Here is a 10,652-nt window from a genome sequence, read left to right as displayed (position 1 = left end):
TAAAATAGAAATGCAAACACTAGACCTCAATTTTTAAGCGAAAACGTAGGATCTCTCCAACACTGGTTGGCTGGGAGGTTGGGCTGTGGGAATCTGAAGTCCCACACACAAGGTTGGTACAGCCTTATAAATGCAGGAACCGTGCGTACAGCCATTGCAGAACTGTGTCGCTTCGTGAGACCCTCGATCTCTTTATAGTAATATTGCGGAATCCGCTGCCTGCAGGTTTGGAGAGGTGGCAACGGGATCTAGCCGAAGAGAAAGAGGGAAACATGACAGTGATTTAACTCCTTCCTCTGAGCCCACCTCAGCAGCCCAAAGTGCTCCTCTGGCGGCTGTGCCTCAGCTTGGGTGCAGTGGGACGTGTCCCTCTCATGTTTCCCTTAATTAGGAGGAGGCAAACTTCTATCATTCCCTCCCGCCTGCTTCGGTTTAGTAATCAGACCCACATGAGTCACGCCAAACACGCAGCCCCCTCCCGACCGAGTGACAACTGGCCAGCGTACTCTCGGCTGTTGTCCCTTTAAAACTCGAATCCAAGGAGGTAATGATTTATCAAACTTGTCTTATCAAGAAAATGTCAAACGAAGGGCACCTTGCTTTGCACTGACGCAGACCTGGCCTTTCCCAAGGAGATATAGAAAGCGCCTCTCTTGCTGGAGCCGAACCCAGTCTTGTCAATAGCTGGTTTCACTCTCTGCCTTCAATCTATTGCCTGTTTCAGACATGGTGAGTGTTTGCTTTTGTTCTTTTAAGAGGAGAGGGGGCTGCGAGGGTAGGAAGGGCAGATTCGTTTTGGATATTTCTTTTTGAAATGTTCTGTGCATTCTGGAAGGCGAAGGGAGCGCACATTGTACTTGTGAGCATCACCTGGGGTCGGAAAGAGGTTTCCGAGGCTGTGGAGCTGAGAGGCTGGAGGTGTCTCCCAACCCCGCTATTCTGGGAACTGTCCTTGGTGCTGAAAAGCCAGGTGCCGGTACTGAAGAGAGCCGCTGTGGGTCCTAGAGGCTATTGAGATAAGAATGCTGACTAGAACTGAGATACTTAGATTTGGTGCAGATTAAAGAGTTCTGATCTGTGCGTTTGTGAAAGAAGGTTAGACGAGAGGTGTGTGGTTGAGGTGAAGGTAATAGGATTATTCTTAAAGTATAATAGTAATTATTGGAACGAATATTTACAAAGCCCGGAAAGATAACATGAGGGGAGAAAGTGGATGGAAAAAACACCGCTGACAGTTATTTTCATTTGAACCTCAATTGGGAGAAAGCAAATGAAAACTAGTCGTGAGTTTTGGTTCCCAAGCCAGTGGAGGGGCATGGATATTAAACTCGTGTGAATAGTTATTCGTGGGGAGTGGATCAAAAAACTTCTCAGGTTCTTTTACATATCTGGGAATCTAGAAATGAATGTAGGTTGTGTAAGATAACTCCAGTTACTACCTTGTGTTTGAAATCTGGTTTATTACTGTTCTTGTGGGGTTGTTGTTGCTGTTATTTTGGTCGTTATCCTTATTCTTGCTTTTGCTACCTGGCGGGCGGAGGTGGGCTTTGGAGCACTGGGATTCGCACAAGCAATTTGGCCTCAAACACTCGCAGGTGCCCGGGCATCAGCTTTTGTGGCCGCAGCTTGTTTATCGCTTATTAAAAAAAAAAAAAAAAGCAATGTGCATTGTTGAATGACAAAGGAAATGGGGCGGAAAATTAAAGAATCTTTCTACAATGGTGATGGGAACGTGGGCACTCTACAGTCGTGATGTGAAATCCAAAGAGGGCAGGGACCTCATGGCTGTAGGGTGATTTCCGCGCTCCGCTTCTCCCCCCTCCAAAAAACATTTCTGCCTCTTTTCTTAGTTCACCTTCTATCAGGGAGGAGAATATTAGTTTCTTTATGTCATCCAGTTATCCACAAGACGGACAGACTGAGAAATAATGATTACAGTTTTTCTTGGAGAAGGAAAAAAACAATCCAGATTCCAATTTGTTCCCTAGATATTATGTCTGGACCTGAGTTGTGAACATCTCTATAGGTAGATACAGGTATTTTTAAAGCTGCCGTGACTTTTTTTTTTTTTTTGCACGAACTTCACATTATGTTTGCAGGATTGTGGTGCTCCCAAGGAAATGAATAAACAACCAGCCAACAGCCTGGAGGCGGCGGTGGCGCTGGGCCACCACGATGGCTCGTGCGCACCCAGGACGAGCCCGGAGCAGGGGCTTACCGCGGCCGCCGCCGCGCCGCCGTCGCGTGTGCCAAGGTCCTCTTCCACCGGCTCCCAAACTTTCCATTTCCCCGACGCGCGAGCCTGCGAGGCCGAGTGGCCGGGAGTAGGGGCTTGCAAACTCGGTAGCCCGCGGGCGCCGGCGGCCTCGGCGGCTCTGCGGGACTTGAGCGAGGCGCACGGCGCGCAGGCCGCCCCTCCTTCAGGGGGCGCCGGGCCCGGCAACGCGCTGCATTGTAAGATTCCGGCCCTGCACGGCCCGGAGGGGGATGCGAACGTGAGCGTGGGCAAGGGCACCCTGGAGCGGAACAATACCCCGGCCGTAGGCTGGGTGAATATGAGCCAGAGCACCGTGGTGCTGGGCACGGATGGAATCACGTCCGTGCTCCCGGGCAGCGTGGCCACCTCTACCGCCCAGGTAAGCAGGTCGCGCTCGAGCCGCGCCGCCTTCTGCTCTCCAGCCGCGCGAGAGGCGAGCCAGGCCGAAGCGGGTGCACGTGTGCTGATGGGGAGACCGGATGGCAGAGCCAGGTGATGGATGCGGGAGGCAGCTTTGGGGCTTCGGAAACTCGCACTGCGCTGGGGTCACTAGTTCAGGGCGCGAGGGCTGCAGCGAAGCTGCCAGAGGAACTGCGACCTCAGGACCTGCCGCTACCTGCCCCCTCCCAGCCTCAGTGGTAGCGGAAATCCAGGTGCAGACTCATTAAGCAGTTGAGGCATTTAGATTCTTTCCCCTTTCTGCAGACAGAACCCCCTCTTGCTAATGACTGGGTCTTCGTTTTTTTCCAAAACAATTCTTAATTTAAAAAAGGAGAAGAAAATACAGAGAAAAACCTGGGGGAATAATCACTTAAGTCCTGTAGGCTTTGCACTGCGAATTACATTTATCACATGAGAGCTCATTTGATGAGAGGTGGCTTACATGAGGCCAGTACTGAAGTTTAAGCCTCAGAGCCTATATTTTCCAAAACCTGGTACCTAATTTTGTATATATATTTTCTTAGAGTACCTCTCTCAATTGTATGAGCCTCAGGCCCCCAAAACCTGGATTCACCTGTGCATTTGATCCTTTACGCTCAACCAGAAGCATGAAAAGCCCACAAAGCAAATCCCAGTCCTGAGTTAGGGATGAGGCAGCTATTCCTGGTGGCCCCCCTCCCATATGGACTTTTGTCTTCTTCCATCTCCCTCCAGTTTCTCTCCCTCCTTCCCTGATTTCTTTCCTCCATCCCCTTTCACATACTTTAGCTCTTCCTTTCCCATTGCCTGCCTCTACTGCTATCTCCTCTCCTCCCCTGGGCTCAAGGGCTAAGCGTGTGTAGCCAGTGGTGGACTCTTGAACCAGAACATCTGCCTGTGTGAGATCTAGGGTATGTATAGCCCTTCTTAGTTACTCTAGTGTTTGTACACACACACACACACACACACACACACATGCCCACACAGCAAGAGCTCAGCTGTTACAATAACTAGAAATGGACATAAACTTAGGCTTTCCTGCTCGCCCTTGCTTTTGGGGTTCACCTCTGGAGCGTTTGACTGTGTGCATTAACAGCAAGTGACAGCATGTGCCCATGAGTGTGACCTCAGGTAGAGGCAGAAAATTTGTTCCGCATGCCTTGCTTAACCTCCGCACTGCGGCAAAAGGGCTGGAATCCCCACCCTTCGTAGCCCCGGAAGAATTGAAGTGGGGTGGTGGTGGCTGGAGGTGGTCTGTGTGTGGGAGGAGTGTAGTGGGGTTATTAAAGATGTTCAGTATAGATCAAGCCCTGCCTTTGCCTATTTTCAGCTCTGCCCATCTTTCCGATTCTCGCCTTTCTGCCACCCACCTCGACCCTCCTCCTCTCTCCCCAAGACTTCCTTCCCATTTTGGCAGGTGCTTCTTTACCCTCCATGGCCTGTGGAACAGTGTGGACATGCCAGGTTGCTAGAATGAGGTGGAGGGTGACTGAGGAGGTGGAAGCTGTGCGGTGGCTTGGGTCCCTGGCAGCTTTGTGTGGTGTCCAGGTGTCCTGAACATTTCCCGAGTTTATTTGAGGTGGCTTCACCTCCAGTTTTTTCTGCTTTCCAGTGAGGCATTCCAGAACCAGGGACTGCCCCAAGAAAGCATCTTAGTGTGAGCTTGGAGAGGTGAGCTCCAAAGATCCAGAGACTGCGGGAGCTGGGGGGTGCCTCAGGGGACAGTGATTCTGAGCCCCTCAGTTTACAGATGGGGACACAGAAGCTCAGCAAGGGCCAGTGGCTTGCCTGGGGTTATCCAGCTGGGACGATAAAGTTTAGACCAGACTTCAAGGTTTTCAATGTCCTGTCTCTTTGCATGTCTGTTTCTCCATTCTTCCTGTTGTTTCACCCCCGCGTCTCTCTCCTTCCCACCTCCCTTGCCCCACTGCTGAAAGGTGCCCCCTTCAGTGAGCTGACCAGGCAGGTCCTGCCCGTAGGCTTTAGAGAAAGTGAGGCAGGGGCTCTGGCTGGCTTCAGGCATTGCAGCTCTCCTTCTGGCCTTAGCATGGGGTCCAAAAAAAGAAAGGGCTGAGTAAGGGGTGTGAGGAATTTTGGGAGGAGGGGCTGGTTAGGGACCTGCTTGCTGGGGACTCTAGGCATGATATTGGGGGCCTGCTTGCCAAATGAACTCTCGGTCGTGGGTTGGGGATGGAGGGACCTGCTTGCAATCCACCTACAGTTCAAGGTTTGGGGAAAGCTGCTTGCTGGTGTGATTTGACTGCAGGGAGAGAGGGGTTCAGGAGTCTATTTAAGATGGCTCTTCTGATCAGAATTGGGAGCCTCCTGCTGACAGACTCTCTGCAGGGTTGAAGGGTCAGGGCCCTGCTTGTAGATGCATTCTCTCTTCAGAATTGGGGTCCTGCTTGCCGATGCATCCTCGGTTGAAAAGTGGGGGCCTGCTTGCTGGGAAGGATCCTCAGCAGTGGGGGAGGGGCGGAATGGGGCCTGCTTGCAGACCTTCCCCGGGGCTGGTATCCGACCATGTGCTTTTCCGCCCCCAGGAGGACGAGCAAGGGGATGAGAATAAGGCCCGAGGGAACTGGTCCAGCAAACTGGACTTCATCCTGTCCATGGTGGGGTATGCAGTAGGGCTGGGCAATGTCTGGAGGTTTCCCTACCTGGCCTTCCAGAACGGGGGAGGTATGGCTTTTCCGCTCTTTCCGCCTGCGGCGTGGCGGGGCGGGCACTTGTGGGTTGGGGGGTGACACAGAGCCCTGGGACGGGGACCGAGGCTGAGAGGGGAGGCTCAGAGCAGCCTCTTCACACTCCAGTTCGTCCCCTGTGGGCATCCGTGTGAAGCCGGAGGGCAGGAGCTATTGAAAGAGGTTGGCACTAGATCCGGGAGGCTTTTGTCTGGAGATGGAGCTCAGAGAAGAGATGGGTCCCCACGCTTCCTCACTGGTCCAGCTTGGGGGGCTGGGCCCTGATCCAGCTGAGCCTTGGTGCAGGGACGTTCAAATCCTAATGTAGCCCACAGGTATTTCGGTACCCGCCACACTCCCCGCACTTAAACAACTTTAGAGCCAGGAGCTGTGCGATCCTGGACACTGAATTAAGGAGGCTTTAAGATCAGAACCTGGAAATCCGAGCCTACATAGGAGACTTTGGGAATGGGCGCTTGGGTCGTGCAGAACGCAGGATAAAGGCGAACCAGGAGTGGGGAGAACAGAGGGGCTGGGCGTTGTGCTGTTGAAAATCTATTAGAAGCACCCCCCCACACACATCCTCATGGGCACAAGCAGGGCATATTCTGACTTTAGCAAAAATCGTTTTGCAAAAACGGTTTCCATTTCATTTGTCCTCACTGGGTGGAAGGAAAACCGTTTCTACAATGGGGAGGACGCCAGTTAGGCCTCTAGGATCCTCTCCCCTGCCCACCAAGGAGGGACCCGGCACATTCACGGTCTCCTTTGCAAGCCGGGGCTAAAGTGACAAGTCAAACCCCCTCTAGGAATAGGAATTTGCACCCAGGATTCCCTTTCACAGCTTCTCAACTGGACCAAGGAGACCAGAGCTGCGCCCCTCACTCCATCGGGTTAGGCAGCTTAAGTTTGTTTGTTTGTTTGTTTGGTTGGTTTTGTTTTTTGATTTTGGTCTCTCGGTGTGCTCCAGGCACAGGGACAAGGGACAGATGCAGCCCCACGTGATGATGAAAACGGAAAAATATGTTAATACCCTCCCCCTAATTCCAAATTAGGACACGTTGACAAGTATTTACGAGGAGCGCAGAGCGTTCGCAATCAGGGGTACCCCGGAAACAGAAGAACGCATGCTGGCCACACACATACGGGCGCCCCAGCCGTGTTACCCCTTGGTTCTCTGCAGGGAGTCCCCAGACCAGGGTGCCGTGTTAAGCTTTACAGTACCAGGAAAGGGGGCGGGCACTCAGGTTGAGGGTGGGAAGGGAGTTCCAGTCCAGGGAGCGCGGCAACTTTGCAGCCCTGCTGCTCTCCTTGCTGGACAAGTCAAAAGGGTCCGTGCTTTGCTCGCCCGGGATCTGCGATCTGCAATCTGCAAAGTGTTGGGCTGCGCAGGGAGCCGGACGCTGGGAGGGTAGGCAACCTCTTCCGCACTGCGGCTCCGGGCCCTTTCGCGGCGCGGGTGGAGAGCTCGCTTCCTCCCTCCCAGCAGCAAAAGAGAAAGATTGCGCAATCTACATCTTTCTCGAAAACCCATTCAGGAGAGGATAAAGCAAGAGCCCTGGTTTAAAGCAAGAGCCCTGGTTTTGCCCCGACAGGAAAGGCCCTTCCAGCAGGAGGAAGAGACTACAGAAAGATCAGCTTTCCTTCAGTGGAGCCCAGTGTTCTGGACTCTGGCATCTCGAGTCTGAATTGGTTCTGACTCTGCAACAGCACTCCCTTGTCCAAAGATCATGGCTATTCCCCAAGCCTCTACCGAACAACCTCAAAGAATCCTTGAGGATAAAGAACCCCAGAGAACCCTCAGGAGGTCTGCGGAGGCCTGCCAGCTACTGGTGCCCTAGACTGGGCGTTCTGGGGAATAGACGGGAAGGATCAACATCAGGGGCCCTCGGTCTAGATGAGACACCCACATAAATAGTGTCAAGTGCTTAGCGCCTGGGGAGAGGTACTGTGGGAGGATAGAGAAAGGAGGCTTCCTGAAGGAGGAAGCATTTGAGTTGACCTTGAAGGATGGAAGGGACTTCTAATGTGGAGAAGGAAGTTGAGACGTGTGTGATGGCTGAGGCAGTGGGGAAAGGGATGTCCCTGCCACCCGTCTGGCAGAGCGGGTCCAACCCTGGTTGGCAGAAGGTATGCAGGTGACAAGTTGAGGGCTCCTGGAGTCCTAGCTTAGAAGATTTTAAGGTTTTGGAGGGCTGAGGTGCCAATGAGATTTCACCAAATCTGACTCCAGTAGTGAATCAAAGATGTGGATTTGTTGAACATTAGAAGAGCTTAATTTGGAGACATTGAGGTACTAGAATAAGAAAGAGAAAGAAGAGAAAAGAAAACTCACCCAGTATGCAACCCCTAGCAACCCATCCAATGGGGAACTGAAAAAAAGAATGTGTTTGCAGGGTACCCTTGTACATTTCAGAGGAGGGCTCTTAAATGTCCTGGGTACCTGTGGTTGAGCTGGAATATTGAAAGCTTCCTAGAGAAGGCAAGGGAGCTTCCTCCTTGCGGGGGAAGGTGGAGCCAGCTGGCCTGGGCCTCCCTGGGCTCTCACCTCGCACTCTCTCTTTCCAAGGTGCTTTCCTCATCCCTTACCTGATGATGCTGGCTCTGGCAGGGTTGCCCATCTTCTTCCTAGAGGTGTCTCTGGGCCAGTTCGCCAGCCAGGGGCCGGTGTCTGTGTGGAAGGCCATCCCAGCCCTACAAGGTGAGTCCCCCCTGCCTTCCAGCTCCCTCAGCCCTCCCCTGCCCTCCGTGACACCACGTGGCCCCGGGGAGGGAGACCTGCTTCTGTGATCAGGAGAACCTGCTCCTTCCTTCTCTGTTTGATCGGTTTCACCACTGGGGCCCTCTGGAGAATGGCCGAAGATCACCTCTGGCATCGTTCCGTTCCTGGCAGAGTGCCTCAGTGTTCCTGGTAGACACAGAGTCTATTCCACTATTAGCGTATCCATCTGTAAGAGAGAGCCAAGACCTAGGTCCCCACCCTGTGCCCAACTGTAAGGATTCCGCAGGATTTGGAGGGAATGAATCCCCGGAACTTTTGCTTCCACAGGCTGTGGCATCGCAATGCTGATCATCTCCGTACTAATAGCCATATACTACAACGTGATTATTTGCTACACACTTTTCTACCTGTTTGCCTCCTTTGTGTCTGTGCTGCCCTGGGGCTCCTGCAACAACCCTTGGAACACGCCAGAATGCAAAGATAAAACCAAACTTTTATTAGGTAAGTTTGGATATACCTACACTAGGTGAACTATTCATTCATTCAACGAAGACGAATTGAGCACGTATTATGTTTGCCAGGTTTTATGCTAGGTGCTGGGGGCACAGAGATTAAAACCAACATCAAATGTACTTAATTCTAATATTTAAGGAACTCGTGGCCTAGAGGAGGGGTAATCAAATTTTTGTTTGCTCATGAATAGCTGGAGTGTTTGTTTAAAATGTAGAATTACAAGTCCACCAAATAGTCTGATTTACTAGATTTGGCTGGGGTCAGGTCCCCAGGTGACTCACATGCACGGTACAACTTGTAAAACAATGGGGTCTAGCATCTAGGGGAGCAATGCTTGTGATCCTGGGTCCACACTTCACAAAATGCTGCCCAGTGCATGAGGTACACATGAGAAGAGACACTTGAACTGAGGACCTGTGATAGAAGACCTAACCTAGAAGAGGGGAAGGCTGCCCAGGGAGGCAAGGCGTGTGCCTGGGGGAAGGCTGGTTCGGGCCTGAAATCCACTGGGACTTGAGGACTTGGGGGAACTGTCAGCTTGTTGGGTCAAGGGCAAGGGCGTGACGGTGAGGAGGAACAGTGCAGAGTGGCTGGCAAGGCTTCTGATCTGTAAGACGTTTTGCCCCTGATGGTACATGTGTTTGTGTCAGGTAACTTCCCTCTGGATCTCAGTTTTCCTCATTTGAAAAATAGAACTACTAACAACATTCTTTATCCTACTTACCTCTGTAAGGAGAAAAGAAACGGAGGATATGATCGTAGTTGGAAAAACATACAAATAGAAGGTGCTAGTATCACTTGCCTTTGCAGGGGCTCATCATTTTAATGGGCACCAATAAGCAAGGAGTTTCTTCTCTCCCCGGCGGAGCTGTTATTCCCTTTAAGCTGGATCTGGCTGAAGTCAGAATCTTGTGGTCTCTGTATGATTGGCTTTTAGTGTTGGTCCCCCAAACCAGCACTTTTGCCCTGACAGCCTGCACACTGCAGAAGTAGGAAGTTACTTAAATGCTTTGAGTGTGTAAGAGAGAAAGATGACCCATCCCTCCCACACCCCAGAGAGATGCACATTCCTAAAGGCAGTAATGCACACTGGAGTATTTTTCCACACATGTGCATGTATGCACACAACACGTCCAGCCTCCACCTTGAGAGGCTTTGAACGAGACTGCAGGAAAGCTGAAACTGGAAACATGCGCCCATCAAATTCAAGCCCAGTGCACCTGAGTGCTCAAGAATGGGAGGATGGGGATTTGTGGGGTTCCCAGGTGTGCGGCCCAGTGGAATGACCAAGAGTAAGCGCCTCTAGACTCTCTGGGCCTCAGTGCCCTCATCTTTACAATCTCCACGTGGACGGATTCTTAGCGCAGTGGTTCTCAGCCCAAGCTGCTACACAGGAGAATCACCTGGGGAACTAGCAAATCAAGACATCACTTAGGGTCCAGCCCAGACCAGCTAAGTTGGACTCTCTGGGGATGGAGCCTAGGAATCTATTTTTACAGTTCCCCAGCTGCCCCCAAGGGTGAGAACCACCAGGTTGGTGTTTGCCCACATCCCTTAATTAAGCTGCCCTTAACCATGTTTGGAATGGAGTGCCCACCTTCTTTGCCCTGGAGTCCCTACCAACTCAGGGTCACCTCTGCAAAGCTGCTGTCTGAGAGAACCCCACTCAGATACCCCACTTAAGGTAGCTGTTCTCAGATTCACAACCAATAATCTGCTGCTGGAATGGATTCCCAAAAATGTCGTTTTGGCAAAGTGCATTTTCTAGGATGTGGGGCTGGAGTGGAGAAAAACCTCAAGGTCATCCCAGTGCCCTGCCTGTCTTTCCCAGATTGTGTCTGGGACGGAAGTTACTTTCCAAGGGAGTACCTCTTCCAAAGAGAGCTGTTGTCTTGATCCAGCCTCCAAGGAAGCTTCCCTGGACACTTCCTTCAGGGGTCACGTGTGTCCCACAGCTGTTCCTCGCGAGGGATAGGAGTTCAGAAACACGTTCTCCTCTGCCAACAATATCCACTAATATGTGTGCAGCACCTTAATAATAATAGCCAGCATTACT

General features: G+C 51.8%; 1 protein-coding gene across 2 annotated transcripts in view; it reads left to right on the top strand.

Annotated features, from left to right (window-relative positions):
• The first annotated feature begins 491 nt into the window (after nt 1-491).
• The window catches only part of SLC6A5 (solute carrier family 6 member 5), a 54,830-nt gene continuing 44,669 nt past the window's right edge, over nt 492-10,652 (top strand). The window contains exons 1-5 of one of the 2 annotated variants that reach the window (XM_030864873.2): nt 492-729; nt 2,100-2,636; nt 5,221-5,359; nt 7,931-8,062; nt 8,411-8,584. In XM_030864873.2, coding sequence (XP_030720733.1) covers nt 727-729; nt 2,100-2,636; nt 5,221-5,359; nt 7,931-8,062; nt 8,411-8,584 — 985 coding nt within the window. In that variant the 5' untranslated portion in view covers nt 492-726. The remainder of the gene's footprint in view (nt 730-2,099; nt 2,637-5,220; nt 5,360-7,930; nt 8,063-8,410; nt 8,585-10,652) is intronic. The other variant, XM_060303423.1, reaches the window with a different exon arrangement.

Source organism: Globicephala melas, chromosome 8 (genome assembly GCF_963455315.2).
Source record: "Globicephala melas chromosome 8, mGloMel1.2, whole genome shotgun sequence".
In the NCBI taxonomy this organism is placed as follows: domain Eukaryota; kingdom Metazoa; phylum Chordata; class Mammalia; order Artiodactyla; family Delphinidae; genus Globicephala; species Globicephala melas.
This window is presented reverse-complemented; position numbering and strand designations above follow the sequence as displayed.